This window comes from Danio rerio, chromosome 1 (assembly GCF_049306965.1).
Source record: "Danio rerio strain Tuebingen ecotype United States chromosome 1, GRCz12tu, whole genome shotgun sequence".
NCBI classification, from domain to species: Eukaryota; Metazoa; Chordata; class Actinopteri; order Cypriniformes; family Danionidae; genus Danio; species Danio rerio.
This window is the reverse complement of record NC_133176.1, coordinates 44000001-44020000: the sequence shown is the minus strand read 5'-3', so window position 1 is coordinate 44020000 and position 20000 is coordinate 44000001. Positions and strand designations below refer to the sequence as shown.

General features: G+C 33.1%; 2 protein-coding genes across 2 annotated transcripts in view; both read left to right on the top strand.

Moving 5' to 3' along the window:
- Positions 1-16175: 16175 nt before the first annotated feature.
- Positions 16176-17609, top strand: hmx1 (H6 family homeobox 1). Its single transcript, NM_001113526.1, is given in 2 exon segments — positions 16176-16431; positions 17017-17609. Coding segments are annotated over 2 exon segments (849 nt in total).
- Positions 17610-19325: 1716 nt separating this feature from the next.
- hmx4 (H6 family homeobox 4) overlaps positions 19326-20000 on the top strand; it is a 1528-nt gene continuing 853 nt past the window's right edge. The window contains exons 1-2 of the mRNA NM_001045371.1: positions 19326-19607; positions 19716-20000. The exon at positions 19716-20000 is cut by the window's right edge and continues 853 nt beyond it. Coding sequence (NP_001038836.2) covers positions 19403-19607; positions 19716-20000 — 490 coding nt within the window. The 5' untranslated portion in view covers positions 19326-19402. The remainder of the gene's footprint in view (positions 19608-19715) is intronic.

The following is a 20000-nucleotide window of genomic DNA, read 5'->3' as shown; positions in this document are numbered from 1 at the left end:
AAACATTAGTCTGTCGGATATGGACCTTACATTTCCCAACAGAAATACAGAAAATGAATTACAAATTGTTATTTAGTGCAATGCAACATTGTAGTAGGTTATCTGTGAGATACTGAAGAGAAACTAATTAAGATTACTTTTAGAGAGCAAAGCAAACATAAATATTCACTATTTATTTTACAAACTGTACTGTGTATAATCATTAATATAAATATTTAAAATGTAACTTATCATGACTTTATTGTTTAAAAGAGTTGGGGTTTTAAGATGGATGAACAATGAAAAGTAAAACAAATAAATTCATATAAAACAAACAAATAAACAATTGGACAGCATTTAACAGAGCACTACAAAGTAAACCACATCACCAAAATGGTTAAACAAAACAAACAGAAACATTTACAAATATTATTTATTTATTCAATATGCATACCTTTTTTTACTTGAAGCTAGTGACATTATATTAGATTGCTTTTGGATTCTTACGAAATCTTTAATTAAATGCGTATTGCTATGAAGCAACATTTTACCTCAAGTCTAATTATATCTTGTTTTTCTAGTGAAAGAGTGAGCTGATAATGACTCTCTCTTGATTTAAATTCGCCATTTCTCTTGATTTATTCTGTTTCCTGTCAGCAGGGGAACTAAATGTGTTCGTGACCCCACATGAGCAGCAAATGTCATATACTGAGGTAATACAAGCTGACAACATCCATCCCTCATGGAGACTCACACAAAACCAGAGACCTGTGACTTGACTAATCACAGCACTCAACACAGAACTGGAAACCACTGCACACGACCTACACCTGACGCTTGAAAAACAGCACCAAGATGAGAAACTCTTTTATTTTTTCATAGGGAATATGATTTTTTAAAATAATTTTTTTTCAGTTAAAACTTAAAAGAGCATCTTCACCTATTGTAAGTAAACCTGCACAAAGAAATACAGTATGTTATTTATATCTAATGCTAAATTTGTTATAAAAATTCCCTGTAGTTTAAAACTTAATTTAAACTGTATAATTTAATAGTTTAAAACTTGAATAAATAAAAAACATGGATGTAATATTATATTTAAAGCATGCAGAACACATTCAGATTTCAAACATATTTCAAAGCAAAGTTTCTCTGAGTTAGTGGAATCAAATGATTTCAACAATTACAGGGTCACTCAAAAAAAGATTTTGCTGCTTATTTAAAATGAGCGGAAACAACACCATTTTTGCGAGTTTTGTGTAATAGTTTTGTTCTAAATCTACTTAAATTTGTAAAAACAATTAAGTTAACTTCATTGGTTTGTGTTGGAAAAAACATGAAGCAATTGTGTGAAACTCGGAATGTTTTACATTAAATGTTATTTTCAAAGAGCCCAAGTAAATGTTTTACTTTAAACATAAAATATTTGAAATAAAATAAACTAAACTCGTTTCTATGTATACTTTCTTATCTTTATGAACTGAAATGTACCAATACACATTTTATTTAAAAAATGTACATACTGGGGGACTCAGGATTCAAAATTCCTGGTATGAATTGCACAGGAAAACTGAAAAAAGTAACAAAGCTTTATCTAATAACAAAGTAAATGTAGCATTTTATTGTAAAGTTTTGTTCGTATAAAAGTTAAACAGTGGCAATACTTGTAAATAAATCTTAGCTATAACTAATCCATTAGTTACAGCTTAACTAATCCATTTTTAACATCAAAAGTTGTCAGTTAATGAGCTGTGGAGCCATGGAACACGAATGAACATTTCTAACATTAATCAAACTAACATTTATAAAACCCTACTATTATCATTATTAAAATATTTTAAAGACCTAGAACTATAGAGTTGTATTTGTCAACAGTAGTTAGTGCACGGTAAACTAAAACAATGTATTTTTACTGACGTTACCAAGGGTTAATAAATGTTATAAAATATATATCTCAGGCTTTATATAATAACAATATAGAACATGTGCAGAAAACTAATAATTACTACCACTGTTAACAAATAAAACTATATTATAATACTTTTACAAATGTTTTAATATATAAAAATTATTACCTTTGGAGAAGATCATAAAAGAGCCAAATATTGTTGATCCAAGCACAATGCTTGGATCAACAATATTTTTATAAGATTTTATAAAAATGTAAAATGGTACTAAAGTAGAAAAGTCTAGATATATTTATACCACAGTCTTATATCATTATATACCACAGTCAATATCTTTCAACTGATTAAATCTAACAGTTTTCATTTTAACAGATTTAGATTGGTCCTTAAAAACCTGACAAATTAAATAAAATCAAAAGGTTACAAACTGTTAATGATAAAGTTCATTGTGGTTTTTTAGTGTTTAAGAACTGTCTACTGAAAGATTACTCTACAAAAATAAACTGTAAAATACAACACACATCCAATTTTCAAAAAATATACTTTCTTAATTGGCATTGATGGATCAATGAGTAACTTTAACCATCAATGGAAACATTTAATTCCACTAAAAATTCGTAACACAATTCTCAACTAAAAGATTACTCTACAAAATAAACCAAATACCAAATGCATCCACATTTTCTAGTACCATACTCCAATGATGAACTTTTAACATCCATGGAAACATTTAATTCCACAAAAATATTGATTATATTATATATAAACATATATTGTTATTATTGAAATACAAAATAATATTGTTATTATTATTATTATTATATTATTTTATTTCATCTACACATCCAATATTTTAGTAACATTCTACTGAGAGAAATAAAAGGGTGAGCCAAAGAGGGATTCAAGTATTTCAATTCTAATTAATTAATGAAAAGCACTTGAAGCTACTTTAAACCAGCATTTGTTTTCACTGTCTGACCTACACACACAAACATACATTTACCCATTACAAAACACATGCAGAAAAGAGAAGAGAAAAAAAGATGATGACAAGATTGAAAAACTGACAAAATTTAGAAGATTGACAGAGCGACAGGTACAAACAGAGACAAAGCGCAGAACATACAATTGAGAAGCACCACCACAACACAGCAGAGATAGTCAGGCGTAACAGACAGAGAATAAAGAGCGAGTGGGAGTGGCCTGTGAGCACTCGGGGTGGGCGGGGCAAGAAACTTGCGTGACAAACAGAGTGAAAAACAAGCGTCTCCAGGCTGGGCTGCTCTCCTCTGGGCAACGCATTAATACCACCGCCTTTCATCTTTCCTGTCGCTTTCTGTTAACCCAGTCCTGCCTCCACTCCCCACATCCATCTTTAATCAGCACTCCCCAAACAGGCTCACCAATTACCACAGGCATGAGCAATCCATCCCCAAGAAGCAGAGATGGAGGGATGACTGGGCTACCCTTCATATATTATACTGATTCACCATCAGGCCGGCTAATACAGTGAGGTAATGTCGTTTTTCTGTCCTTTTGAATAAAGTTGCCCATTAGTTTTAAACTTGGCGATTGAAAGAGGATCCCTCCTGACATCCAAGTGCTCCCCCCCTTTTTCTTCTTCTCACAAAAAAAAAAAAAAAGATGTTACGTATTAGTCAATACAGATGGTTTTCTAAGCCTGTGTAGTTGCTAACCAATGTATCTGTGTATAGACATAATATAATAATCTGCCTTTAAAAATAGAGAAAAAGAAAATCAGTTTTTGAGGGTGCCAGATGGAGATACACATGTTGAAACTCAAAAAAAATATTTAGGACTTACAAATAAGTATGTATTCTGATTGCTTATGAATTTCCAATCATTTGGATAACATACTTATAACATAATTGAACTAACAAACTTCACGTGATTGATATATGTAATAATTTCAATGAATCCAATGTGTTGTAAATGCTTCATATTAATTAATCTATTGTGTGGGTTATGGATCTCATAGAATTTAACTAATTGGATCTTAGCTTTTAGACCATGCACTCTAAGAAATAAAGGTACGCGAACTGTCACTGGGGTGGTACCTTTTCAAAAGATACACGTTTGTACTTTAAGGATACATAATGGTACCTTAAAAGTATGTTAGTATCTAAAGATTTTAAGAGGAACACTTTACTTTTTTAAGAGGAACACTGTACTTTTTAGGTTCTAATATGTACTCTTGAGGTATTAATATGGACCTTTTAGTTACAAATTTGTTCCTTTTGAAAAGGTACCACCCCAGTGAAAGCTCACGTGCCTTTATTTCTGAGAGTGCTCATGTCTTTTAACTGATTAATAGAATTTATTTTTTATTTTATATTTATTTTAACAGATTAAGATGGTTTAGATTTAGATTAAAAAAACTGACAAATTAAGCAAATCAAAAGTTATAATCAGTTAATGATCAAGATCATTGTGATTCTTTATTTGAATGTGAAATCTTTCCATTGTACCATAGATTCTTTTTTGGTTTACAAAAAAGCTTTCTTTTAAGAACCGTCTATTAAAAGATTACACTACAAAAATACATTGTAAAATACCACACACATCCAATTTCTAAAAATGTAGTTTCTTAATTGGCATTGATGGATCGATAAGGAACTTTGAACATTCATTCCTATCAACACTCTTTACACAATTCTCAACTGAAAGATAACTCTACAAAATAAACTAAATACCACATAAATCCAGATTTTCTGGAGGAACTTTTAACATCCATAAAAACATTTCATTCTACATAAAATATATATTTTCAGTGGGGAAATGGGCTATTTTTATTCTAAATGTTCTTCACATGATGAATTAAAAATATAGCTGCTTGATGAACTTTTCACTAAAAATTCAAACAAGCTTCTTATAGTATTATCGGAAAAAACAACTTTATTTTAGGAGTGTAATTTACACGTCCAACATGACAATATATTGTTCCAAACAACTTAAATGTCAATAAAAATCTCTTTGTTCAACTTCACAATAAATTGTGTGGAGTACAGAGCCGCATCAATCTTCCCCCAGTATATTAAGTAAACCAATCTCATAGAATTTAACTAGATTTGGCTTTTTCTACAGCTAGACATATTTATACCATATTATATGTTCAACTGATTAAATGTAATAGTATTCATGTTACCAATTTTAGATTGGTTCTAAGGAATCTGACAACAAACATAAAAAAAAACTGATAAATTAAATACAATCAAAAGGTTACAAACTTTTACTGATAAAGTTCATTGTGATTTTTTAGTGTTTAAGAACTGTCTACTAAAAGATTACTCTACAAAAATAAACTGTAAAATACAACACACATCCAATTTCCAAAAATATACTTTCTTAATTGGCATTATTGGATCAATGACAAACCTTTAACTTAATTGGAAACATTTTATCCACTAAACTCTCTTTACACAATTCTCAACTGAAAGATTACTCTACAAAATAAACTACATCCCACATACATCCACATTTTCTAGTAATATACTTCAATAAGTAATGTTTTACATCTATGAAAACAGTGGAGAAATTAGCTATTTTCATTATAAATGTTCTTCACACTATGAATTTAAAATATGGTTTTTGCTTGATGAACTTTTCACTAGGAATTCAAACAAGTTTCTTATAGTGTCATTTGGAAAACCACCTTTATATTTTAAGAGTGTAATTTACATGTCCAACATGGGAATATATTGTTTCAAACAACTACAAATATTAATAAAAACCTCTTTGTTCAACTTCACATATAACATTTTCAACATCAAATGTGGTCAGAGCAGAGATCACGGTACTAAAATAAAATTTTAAATGTGAAAAACATTTCATGAATGTGATCAACAGTGAATTTCTAATAAAATATACATTGACAGATGTTTTATTTTTAAGTTTCTTTAGAATCCAAAATTGCCTATGACCTTACTTGCTTACGGGAGTCTTAACATTGCACATTCTTTGTGTCCTCTTTCTCCTATTTCTTTCTCACGCAATCCCTTCATCCAGCAACAACAGTTCAGTAAAGCGTGCACTGCATCTCCCCATGTAACAACCAGTTAATTGTCAGATTAAATAAACTCAGTCAAGGAGATGAAGTCAAGAAATCAGAACCTGGGCTTGGGATGATAAACCAGACATGTAAAATGACAACACAAACACAAAACCAGTCTTAAAACAAGTCAGCCTTCAAATGAATAAGGCAAGGATTGTACATTCATTTTTTTACTACTTGTGTGGATCTGAATGAAAGGAAAATAAATAATAACTGTTAACTTACAATTATGTAAGCATAAAAACTATGAAGTAAAATGCAAATCCTTTCATAAAACTTAGAAAATAAGTATTCAATTCAAGCAGTTCTGTTTAATTTTTGTTGCCTGAATTCTTTCTTAATACAAGCTGTGATGCGAAATGGCATTAACTAGCAAATCCGTAAAGAGATCTAATTGTAAGTAAGCATATTATTTCAGTTAAAAGCCTACTGCTAAATCCTTTTAACCCATGCACGTTTTTTCCATGTTACAAAGGGGTTTGTTTTCTTATGCATTTACATTTCTAGTTTTCAAAACATTTCTGCAGTGTTTTGGAAATAAAAATGTACTGCAAACCTGACCAAGGTCAAAATGTTATGTAAAACCAAAACTACATGATACATTCCGACTTCTAGCTTCATTGAAAATGTTACGCTTTCAATGAAATCAATCAAATAAGCCAGGCTACACGGTTCAGCTTTTGTTACATTTCTCTCTGTCTCTCTCTCTCTTTTATTCGAGGTTGAAAGATTAAGCTGTGGAATTTTTAGTTTGATCCGAACTGCGCTTAAAAAGCTCACATTTTCACCTCCTCGCGGGCTGCATGACGAGCTGGGGTTGACAGGGGGCAACATAGCATGAAGAGGTTAAACAAACAGACATTCTTCATTAAAAACCTCCAGCTGATAAAGAAGATAAACTGACGTTTTAGGCCAAGCTGAAAAATAAATAGATAAAATCCTGCACTAACGAGGCTATTATGTTGTTCTTCTAGAAAATTCTCAGTGCTGTAAACCGGTACAAACAATCTGTCCAACTGAACAAAAAACTCGAACACTACGTAACTGCATTCAGAGAGGTTTATAGAGGATTTTAGAGAATGTGTGAAGTTGGTTCAAAGTTCTTTCTTTCAAATCTAATTTAGTTTGATTATTTAATTTGTACTGCAAATCATTTTTCCAGAGAAAATTAGAAAACAATTTCAGGAGGTATGGGTTTGAATAAAGAATAACTCAAACCCATGAAGAATAAGTAAAGAATAACTTACAACTGATGACATTTCTTCTAAAATTACTGCATAAAAAAACAAGAGTTCGATAAAAAGAGATGTCATGTTTTCAAACATGTTTGTAGTCATTATATACATATTCAATCAACACAATGCCAATATTATTAGCTAGTAGGTTAGTTTATTTAAAGTTGCAATCAGAATTATTAAACCCCTTGAATTATTAGTCCCTTGTTTATTTTTTCCCTAATTTCTGTTTAATGGAGAGAAGATTTCTGAACATAATAGTTTTAATAACTCATTTCTAATAACTGACTTATTTTATCTTTGCCATGAAGACAGTAAATAATATTTTAACTATTAACTAGGCAGATTTGGGTAATTAGGTTAATAAAGTTATTGTATATAAAGATGGTTTGTTCTGGAGAACATTAAAAAATATAGCTTAAAGGGGATAATAATTTTGACCTCAAAATGTTTTTAAAAAAATTAATAACTGCTTTTATTCTCTAGCCGAAATAAAACAACTAAGACTTTCTTCAGACGAAAAAACTATGATCAGACATACTCTGAAAATTTCCTTGCTTTGTTAAACATAACTTGGGAAATATTTTAAAAATAAACAGATTTTCAAAGGGGGGTTAACAACTCTGATTGCAACTGAATATAGCACATTATTTACAACACATGTTGCCTACAGTGCTGAACACATCAATACTACTTGAAATAACAAGTCATACAACACATACATAACAACTCAAACATAAGACAAACCCCTTAACATTAAAAAGGCTCAAATGTTAAAGAACAAAGATGCCGTATCAGAAGGTTTTTAAACACAGATAAAGTTGGAGCATGTCTATTGTGAGGTGGAAGCTTGTTCCAGTATTTTGGGGCGATAACAACAAAAGCCTGATCCCCACTTAGCTTACACCGGGATCTTGATTCAGAAAGAAAAAACTGAATCAGATGACCTTATTGACTTGCCAGGATTACATACATGTAGGGGATCTGCTAAATAAGGAGGTGCCAGATCGTTTAAGGATTTATAAACAAATAATTATCGTTTAAAATCAATCCATGTCCTGACAGGCAGCCAGCCCAGAGAGGAAAGAACTGGGCATTTTTGACTGTTACATATTGTAACTTCAGAAGAGTTAAGAAAGAATTGGAAAAACCCAAACTTTTAGTTTAAAATAAACATTTTGTTATTTCATTTAGATAATTTTCTGAATATGTGTGATAATCACATGAGGTAATCTGCCACGTTTTTTAACTGTGCAGAGTTGTAGCTGCTTTACTGGGCCTACTAAGCTACTGTATTTCAATACTTCTCATTTTGGTGGTACTTGGAAAGACAATTTTTTTCTGAGGTGGTACTTGATAAAAAAAGTTTGAGAATCACTGCTATAGATCATTTGGAGGGATGTAAACAAAAACAATGGTCCCAATGCATTTTCTTTTTTACATTTTTAATTTCTTTGGCTTCCGAGAATCTAAAAAGAGCTGCATAAATAATGTTATGTTTATTTTTACTATATATAATATTATGATAGCTTTTTTAAAATTAAGCTATTATTGAACTGCCTTTTGTTACAGTTATAAAATAGTTTGATAAGCAAAAAATATTCATAGAACAATGACATGACCACATTGAAATGGTCTATATAATAAAATCTGACCTTTATAGAATATATTGTTAACATTATACTCAAACCTATAGCAAGGGCCAGACGAATCTGCGGACGTTTTTTTGCTATTTCTGCTGAGAATTTTGATAAAAACTGCGGATTTCTACGGAACTATTTTGGGATTATCATAACTAAAACTTTAATATGTGAAATAAAAAGTAATACATTTTTAATTTCTATTTAGTGTTTAAACTGCCAATCATTAGATTCACTTTATTTGGTAAACAAAGCAAGTCTGTCATATAATCTCTACTAAAAGACAGAAAATATTACTGTACAAACTGCATTGTACATAAATAAGATGAACATTTTCAGATTAGTCAACAATATTTTTATAAAATAATTTAAAAAAAACTAAATAAATTTAGATTTACACACATTTACTCAAGTAAATAAACAGAATTAATGATGGGATAAAAATTTGCAGAAATCTGCAAAATTCTGCACGTACAGATTCCATGTGGGCCTACCCATAGTTATAACTCCAGCAAAGCCAGAAGATTTTACATTTTGAAAAAAACCCTGAAAAAAGGAACTTTTTTTTTTGGGAACTTTTTTCATAGCTAATAAACACTTTTTTAATTCATAGCTAAAATGAATAAAAGTATTCAGATGGACTATATGTTCTTTTACAAACAAAGCAAAAGCATCATAAAGGTTTGTATAGTAACTAATATGATGCATAATCCAAATTAATGCCAAAATATGTTATAGTTTTACAAAAATATATGTTCAACAGTTTAATTTTCATGCAGTTTTCATTTACCTGGTTCTTTCCAAACCCTTTGTTTCAGAAAATGGTTAACTGTTAGCCATAGAACACAGCAAAACTTTAGCACAACCTCCGCCCATATATCAAGTCCAATTTCACGGTGACGACTCAATCTAGGTTCAGACCGCAGAGACCATGAGGGCGTTCGGCCTGACCGCACCACTAAAGAGTCACAGCAGATGCCTGGACCGAAAACGTGTCTGATGTCAATGCAGAGTTTAATGGGTCAAATGAAGGGTCCTCGAAACAGAAGCATAGCAGAGCCAGTCCGAACCCAGCTACTGTCTTTTAGGAAACAACAAGCAGTCTTTAACAATCATACAAAAGTCATGACTGACTGAACTTTTGAACACAAAAACCATGTTGCCATCCATCAGTTCAACCGGCTGTACAGACCAACATTCCTTCAACAACAACTGCTAAACTTGGTTCAAACTGCTGGTGAAAAGTCATCTTTAAATCTTCAAAAACAACAACAACAAAAACAACAACAACAACAACATATTAATAACAATAATCATTTTAATCTAAACATTTGCTCTGCAAAAAACTTTTTCCAAATCTATTTCAGAATTGTTTAAAATATTATCCAAAATATCATTGTTTATAATTTTTGTCATGTATTTTATTAATTTATTCAAACATAGAATTGTACAGAGTTACGTGCATATGCATTACATTAGTCAGTACTGAAGCCAAATCTTAAGCTAATTTAACAAAATATTTTACAATAATGGTCCAAAAATTAGTAACCCAAATTTACGTGTTGGTGAAATAAATAAATTATAAATATATATATATATATATATATATATATATATATATATATATATATATATATATATATATATATATATATATATATATATATATATATATATATAAATATACATATATATAAATATATATAAATATACATATATATATATATATATATATATATATATATATATATATATATATATATATAAATATACATATATATATAATTATTATACAATATATACAATATATATATACAATATATATATATATATATATATATTTTTAAGAACAAATTTAAAGAAAAACAAAAGATATTTATTTATTATTATTATTATTTTAATAAATATATCTGTTTAATAAATCTGTTTTGTTTAATTGCACCGAAATACATTACCTTTATTCACTGAGAAATTGATAAAAATATTAATTTTCAAAATACAGTGTACAATTTATGCTAAGCACTGTACATCTCCAACACATTACCAAGTTTTTAATTAATTAATTTTATTTTCCCAAAGTCAAAATATAAAAATATGATTTTCCAATATATAAAATTGACAAAATGCTTATTGATATTTGGGAGAAGGCTTTTATCACTTGATGAATTTTGTTAATGTTAAAATGTTTGGTAAACATTATTGAACAAATAAAAAGAGTCTTTTCAACTATTTTATGTGTTTTTACTTTTCTTTATTATAAACACACTTATTTAGGATTACATTATAAATGTAAACTAATCTGAGTTTCAAAAACTGAAAAATCTCTATCAAGCCAACAGACAACACTCTTTAAATGGCTGTGCTGAAAAAATTAAGGAAACAATGCACATTTTCCCACATGCAAGAGCTTTTAATATTAATTTGCGAGTTTCTGAACCCACACGCACACATCATGCCACACGTTAAACAAAGCCTTTACAGCCTAGGGTGTGTTACGCACTAGTAAGCAGAGTAACATAAACGTCTGGATGGTTCTGCATTCTTTTAGCATATTTGTTCTCTCTTTGATAATTTTGCTTATGAGGAATGTCTGCAATACAGACTTATTATTTACATCTTAAGATGCCTGAACATACACTTCTGCTAATTTGCCTATTATAATAATGTCAAAGTGAGTTACACATCTTTTACTTGCATTACTGTAACCACACCAACAGATGGGGCTTCATAGTCACACCACATGCCTCCTCTTTTAACGCCAAGATCGATGTGACACGTACAGTAGGTTACCTGTGCCTTGCAAAATTTCAAAAATGTATTCGTATTTATACATAATTATATATACTATATATAATTCGCTTCAATTTGCAACTGAAATGAACAACAGATGTACTAAAATTATCAACTTTTATACTTCTCAGTGAACCCCTATCAACTTTATTTAAGGCTGTAAATAAGTTTACAATTACCTCTGCAGGGTCACTTGCACAATGCTATTATCTCCTCAAAAACGTTTACCACAGAGCATGATTTGTAAACGTATATTCTGTACCGTTTTCATAACATATTTGTCTTCATATCTGTAATTTCCCGTCAAGTCGTTCGTTTTCGCACCTAGTGCGCTTGAGATGAGGAGCGTTCGAAGCCAAGTCCTGTGAAACACCGTTTGACAAAATCACTTAAAGTTAAATAATTGAAAGCATTGCTAGTTTAGCTGATAGGGTACATTTATATCGTTCTGTCTGTCAGTTACGTTTTAGATTAAATAAAGTGTAGTTATTTTGTAATCATGGCAAATAAATAACCTTTATGCGCACTCAAGACACCTGATTTCCAAACTGCCGCGATACGAAATAAATGGTCGAAGGAGGTTTTCGCAGCGGTGCCATAGATTAATTTAGCCAATACTCCCACGAAAAACGTTCATTGAGCATTTCTTTATAGAAACATATTATATTTTCTATTTTTCCATTTTTAATAATCATTTGACCAATGGCCTAATAGTTCTATTCGTGTTAAATAGTTTTCATGGAACCATACATAAAGAATCTTTTGTTTAAGTATGCTCTCTAAAACGTTTCCATATTTATTTCTGAGAAAACTTTGCCCACTGGATATTTCACTTTGAAACTGTTGCGAGAAAAAAAGTAATATGCGTTTTTTCCATGGGCCTGGATTGATAAATGCAGAAGAATAATTGCACAAATGAAACTTTAAATTTTGGGGCTGAAATAAGATACAGACATAATATCTTGATTGGATTACTAGACTAGGCCTTTAGCCTATATTGCAGCGCCATCAGTCTCTGTTTTCAGAAGCAAATGAGTGACAGGTTGGATGCAGAACTTAACTGAACTAGGTCATATATGCTAATCTAATCTAAGTCTTTTAATATTCGTATACGGCCATGATGAGAGCTTATGCCATCACAACAGGATAATGCACAAGGATCTTAACAAACAAGCAAATCCATACTTTTTTTTTCCTTTTGATACTTGGTTAGTTTATTTGCTCAGATTTCCTTTCTTGGTCCAATCCCTAGAAGGAAATATGGTTGCTTGGACCATGTGGTAAAACAAATCTTTCGAAGCTTATTTAGAGAAAACTGACATCATGTGAACATAGAGATATAGGTAATGGGAGGGATGATCCATGTGATGGGAAAGAAATGTGACATATAGTGAAAGACAACGGGGGGCAAAGGGTAGTTAAATAAATGGAAGAAAGGTAATGTGCGTTGAGAGAGAAAAAAGAAAAGAAAGAAAAGAGAGAGAGCGCGCATTAAAGGTTTCAATACTGGTCACCAGTGTGAAAAGGCCATGCCAGTCTGGATAAGGATCAGTGGGGTTACATGCCCATGAGGCCAGTGCTGTCTGCCCTAGCATACAGGGGGTCGGACTTGGTGCCATATCAGGGAAAGTCCTGAAGTACACACAGTAATATGAGCTAAATAATCTCTGCCTCTCACTCACAAGATAAAGAAGAAAGAGTAGGAAAGTAGAGAAGAGAACTCCAGTCGATACATCAAAACCTCTGCGAGTGAGTTAGTGGGGATATCAGCCATGGTTTAAAAAGCAAACAGGCATTAATTTCCACAGAGAACAAACTAGACATCATTTTACCTGAAACAACGTATCACACATGATCGTTTTTTTTAAGCCTGTTCATATACAGTAAGTGACTTTGATTTTGCCTTTGTTGTCTGCAAGAGACCATGCCAAGCACAGTTTGGCCAATATTGGCAAAAATACAAATCAGGCCCTTCTCTAAATAGGCCTACTAAAGGGAATTCTCTAAAATATTTACTTGAAAGAATATAATATAAAGAACATAGGCTAATATACAGGCCAAAAATTATTTATTTTAAATTGATTTATTTAATAATAAACAAAATAAATAAATAAATTTTCTATAATTTACTGGATCTTGACTGAAATTAAAAATATATCGATTAGCCATTATTAGCTACATGGTGTTAACAAGTACGACAACAATTTGTATTTTCTTTTTCTTTTCGTAAATTAATCAATCAGATAGTTCAAAACATAGCAACAGTTATGTAAACGGGTGGGCAGATAAGTCTGCGTTTTAAAAAAAAAACACTCGAATTGCATTTTGATAAAAATAAAACAATATTAGGCCTAATATTTATTTTTCATAAATAACAGTGGCCTAAAAATAAACAATATGCTTTAAATGACTACTGAAATTCCTGTTCTGTCTCATAACATTGTTCGTGAAATAATTTAACAAAGTTCTCAGTTTTACGCTATTTAACAATTTTAAACAGCGGAAAACAATTAGGATTTGATCTCACTAAATCAAGAACACTGAAGTAATATAATTTTGTTGAGGTTTTCATGTCAGAATAATCACGTATCTTTATTTTTTTAAAAAAATACACCCTTAAACATTTATTTCGTATAGACGATGCAAATAACATAATTCATGCATTTTAAATAGGCTAATGGCAATAATCTTTTTGTCCATTTCGGTCATTTATTTAACATTTCACCTTCAATGAAGAGAAAGAAAGAAAGAAAGAAAGAAAGAAAGAAAGAAAGAAAGAAAGAAAGAAAGAAAGAAAGAAAGAAAGAAAGAAAGAAAGAAAGAAAGAAAAAGAAAGCATATGCATGTAGCATATGCATTCAAACGAATAGGCCTATATATCAATAAACTTCGATTGGCAACGTTTTAGTATTTTAAACGGAGCAGCAACAACAAGAACAAAAACAGCACTGGAAGACATTCGCCAAATAGGAAAATGTCTTCTTATTAACATCATTCCAAAATAGTGAAAAATACAACCATATTTCTTTTAATATGCACATTAAAAATTACCATTTTATGTTATGTATGCCAAACGTTTTCTGTATTTCTCGTTTTAATGTTTTCCATGTATAAACACATTTAAATAACAGAATTTAACTTACAGTACATGACAGACTTTAAGTTTTCAATTTCACTCAAATCATTAATTAAAAGTACGGAAAATGATTACGATGAGTCGTCGCAAAAGCATTATCACTGTGATAACATTTAGATTTGCTTTAGGCTATTAAATAAGACGTTGGGCTATCTAAAAATATTTGTTGTCTGTTGTCGAAGTAATAACAATTACAAAGGTCAGATCACATCGTTTACATAAAAGTAAACAAACTAAATAAATTTAGATTTCTTTGTTTATTTTAAACTTGACCTACTTTCATATTTCCTCCGTATTTTATTTGGTATTGCTGTTCAAATTTATGAATATATTTGTTTATTGTATTAAAATGTTTTGTCGTAAACACATGGCTATCAAATCACGTTATACTAAAAGTAGGCTTTTTTAAATATCAAATGTAAGAATCATTTTACCCGTATGATATGGTTGATGTCCGTGATTTATATAGCTCCTAACAGAAATAAATGCTTTTAGATAATTTTTTTATTATACGTTAAGATTGATAAAATATAGGACCTAGATTTAATTAACGTTTTCATTCTGAATTACGAATTATTTGTAGGTTCTGTTTTTCCTATCTTGCGAGTTTAAAAAAAAATAGCTGAAATAAGTGTAAATTTGAACAGAAATCCAAATCCATGCATTTGTCCTAATAATGTAAAGACACACTCATGAACTTATTTATTTCAATTCACAACGTTTACGCTCGAATAAACAGCCTATTTTTCAATCGAATATCATGGGTCAGTAGGTAAACATATCTAATAAGGCTGATCTAAAAAGCTTAGTGTTTTACAGATCACGATTAGCTTAAAAAATCTGGAATGTTTTAGATGTGGTTTAAACACATTAACAGACGTATTTAATGCATTAACCCAGCACAACATATCCTGGGATACCCCGAAGAAGGCTGTCTCTTTGCCAAACAGTGGCGTTTGCTGTAACGTCGCTGTGATGTAGCGATCCATCCGACCAATAGACGGAGCAGCATCCGATTCTGCGAGATCCCCAGCTGACGCGATGCGCTCAACCACTATCTGTATTTTGATTTGCTCCCTAATTGACCCAAATAAAGCCCTCTGTGACAGGGGTTCCACCGACCCCGAGGCACGATCAAAAGCGAAGTCGAACTGGAGCCGGTAATAGCCTACCCTTTCGCGTGTAATCCCATTTGCTATTGTAGTCGTCCAATAGCAGAATGCCCTCCGCTTGTTAAGCGTTTGACTCGACTAGGATTTTTCTTTACTACAGCCCCGCTTCTTTCCGTACTGGCGCCGCGGACGCACAAAGGATAGCGATGGTGGGATATCCGGAAAGAAAGGATTGGTTACTTTTTGCTTAGAGGTATTCACGTATCACCCGACTATTTCTATAACTGGTATATTTGCTCAAGACATGCATGAAAAAAGCCAGCAACAGCACACTTCCACCACATCCAGGGGCTCGTCGTTTTTTATCGAGAATTTGCTTGGCTCTTGTAGGACAGAAAAGCCTGTCTGTCCAATAAAGGATAACGATGGCACGGAGAGAGCGAATGCTCTCAAGCGCTACCCGAACGCATATCGGAAAGAAATGTGCGTTCAAGCGTCCAGCGCGGGCTTCAAGACGGAGATCTCGCCGCTGGAGTGGAAAGGACGCGAAACCTCCAAGAGTAAGTTATGGGATAGACTCGTTCATTCAGTTCATATGGTTAAAATCAAATAGCATAATGCTTTGCTTTAAAACCTAAAGATTTTCTAAACAAAACAGTGATCTCCACATGGGTGACTAATTTAAAAGAGAGCACAAGCTTGAATTGGCTGCGCTTTTCATTAATGGAGCAGACTGACTTGCTCATTATTAGTTCCCAACTGAATAATTATTCTCCGTGTTACTGTACAGAAGCAATTACGCCACTGGCATGTCCACATTAGTTTTAAGCCTCATTAGGTAAAACCAACAAAAGCAGCCCGAATGTGTGGATCCGCTGAATTGCAATGAAAGACTTCCCAAACTCGTTAAAGGCTTAAGAGTGCAATTGGTTTGTCTGATTCGTTAACTCTGTAAAGCTGTGAAAGCCACAGGGAGAGATCCGGCTCCGCATATGGGGACACAATATTGCACATATGGGAGCAGGCCCAGATTATAGCCTACACAGAGGGTATATTTTTGATATGCTGCTGTACAGTACTGTCTAATCAAATAAAATATGCATTTCTTCTCAAACGCTTAAACATTCCATCTAACCATTATTCAGGTCCAAGAGAGGAAAGCCGCAATTCCAGTGAATATTCCCGCAGCGACAGAGACACCCCTTTGGCCTCTGAGCCTCTTGATGGAGTAGTGGACCGAAAAATGAGCGGTTGTGCGGTTGACGAGGGTGACGACGCTCGACAGCTCTTCGATGAGCGTTCGGGGCCAGACACTTCCGAACCCGGCTCAGCCCGAAAGAAAAAGACCCGAACTGTGTTCAGCAGAAGCCAGGTTTTCCAGCTAGAGTCCACATTCGACATGAAGAGATACCTCAGCAGCTCTGAGCGCGCGGGGCTCGCGGCCTCCCTGCACCTGACCGAGACCCAGGTGAAAATCTGGTTTCAAAACCGGCGAAACAAATGGAAAAGACAACTGGCCGCGGATTTAGAGGCTGTTAATTTTAACCACAACTCTCAGCGGATTGTACGGGTGCCGATCTTGTACCACGATAAAGCTACACCCATGTCGACACTCAGTTTTAACGGGTCTCAAGTCTCGCCACCATTAATGGGCTTTTCAAATTCAGTGAACTATCCATTGTCGTCCTTTGCTCATTCAGTGAATTTAATGACATCGCAGATGACAGGCCTTGTCTGATCTTTGGAGACTGGCTGAACTGACAATACAGGAGCCCAATGACAATAATCATATCGATTAATGATTTTGAATGGTGCAATAACTGATACACATATCCTGCTGGAAACCGCAGTAGGCCTACGGATGTCTGCTGCATCCAAAGACAAGAAAACACCTATTATCACAAGATCACACGAGATAGACATGTTTGTGTCAATTGCCACTGTAATGTCTATAATATATAATCTGTGCATGGCGCCTTCACTTATGTAAATAAAATGGCAACACATGCTTTGTGCAAATATATTTTATTAAGAACCACCGATTTATAAGTTTTGTCACTTTTCACACTATAAATTTAAATAAACAAATCACGTTAAATCAATGTGATTTTCCTGTAAATGCTGGTTTTCATGGTTTCTGAGATGTGTGAGCCTGTGTGTGCTTCGAGGTCAAGACTACGGAACAGCTGGGGTAAAAGATCATGTATTATGATTTATGAAATATATGTTTCCACTGGTGTCCAAATTAAACACACAATCAAAATATTACATTTAGATAATCCCACTTGTAAATTATGTAACTATTAGGCATAATCACAAACACGAGGCCTTCATATTTACAGTTCACATATTGAACAGAAAACGCAACATTAAATTAAATCATGTCCTGATTTAGGCTACATAAAGTATTTTAAAGAATATCCAAATTTAAACGAATAAAGCCAAAATACAATAGCTGACAAATCCCATGAAAAGTTAGCCTACTTGTAGGCACACGGCTAAAGCATATTCAGTAGCCTATTAGACAGTACAATAATAAGGCTTAATATGGATAATAAGATTAGACACTTTTGGGACGACATCATTCTATTGTATTAAGACCTGCAAACACTTATTACGGTTTATAAAGTGTTGAAATGTGCTATTTCGTTTTAAAACAGTCCCGAATAAGGAATTCTGGAATACGAAGCTTAAAAGACAATTAAAACTTAATCGTGGTGACCGGGGGCTCAATAAAATAATATTTATTACACATTATCGACCATGTATGCTTTCAATGTTCAAAACAATCATTAGCAAGCTAAATTATTAAAAAGCCACAGAAACTTAAAAATAACTAATCAAATGTATGCCTATATGAATCAGCTAATGAAAAAGTAGCAAAATAGTTAATTTCGTCTGCTAAAGTTCTGAAGAATCGTTTCAAAAACAACGTATTGCCACAAAATATTAACTAGGCTGTTATATGAAAAAGACAAACTTTGGTAAATCATCAGCACACAACCATAGGGGATTCCAAATAGGCTTACGTGCAAATAGAAAATGTAATTTACAGTAGCTATAATTAAATTTATAGGGAATTTAAGGGTCAATTAAAAATATTTGGTATAAGCAATTCAACATTATTTCATCTCCAATTGACACGCCACAACAAGGGTTATCAAACGAACTGGAGAAGGTCGCAAAATTGGCCTCCATGCTAAAATCAGAATTTATTTTCCATTTCTTAAAAGCACTCATTAAAAATAGTAGGCAGCACAGTGTAGTTCAAATATTAAAGTATGTGTGCCAGATGTCTGGATAGGTTTGATCTGAAGCTCCCACCCCCCTCTGCCATTGGCCGCCGTGCTGTCTGACTCTCATGACCAATAAACGATGGAGAATCGTGCTCTTCCGGTCAGTGGACTAACAGCCTAGGCAAACGCAGCAGCACTGCGCGTCGTGGAGCGATGGTGTTCGGAGAATCGAGACGCTAGTTTATGAAACGGGGGAAAAAGAGGCACAGACACGGACCCGCATCTAACGGAGAATATGAGCAAGGAGGACGCGTCATGTCGACCCGCTTCTTTGAAGTTCACCATTGACAATATCCTCAACTCCAAGACGAGCAGCAGAAACTTTGACAGCTGTCATTCAAGGGCATCGCTCGTGGTGTGTCGGGATGGCTGTCTTCATCACCCCGGAGAGAGCGAGGATCCATGTAAAGAAGGGTCAGATGCAAGATTGCATGGCATTGGTAAGATATTGTTTTTGATTTCGGCACAAAACTGCTATAATGTGGTATTTCCAACTGTGATATTTTTTTTTCGTGAACAAACATCAATAGCATCTGCCTGGATTTCAGATAAACTCAACAGAGAGGGGGATGCGACTGTGGACGCGCTCAAAGCCGTCGACATGCGCAGCGAGAGCGCGGACAGCTGCGACGACGCGCAGCAAAAGAACAACGGCAAGAAGAATAAACTGATGACGAAGAAGAAAACGCGCACTATATTTTCAAAAAGACAGATCTTCCAACTGGAATCTACGTTTGACATGAAGCGCTACCTGAGCAGCGCGGAGCGCGCGTGCTTGGCGAACTCCTTGCAGCTTACCGAGACTCAAGTCAAAATCTGGTTTCAGAATCGAC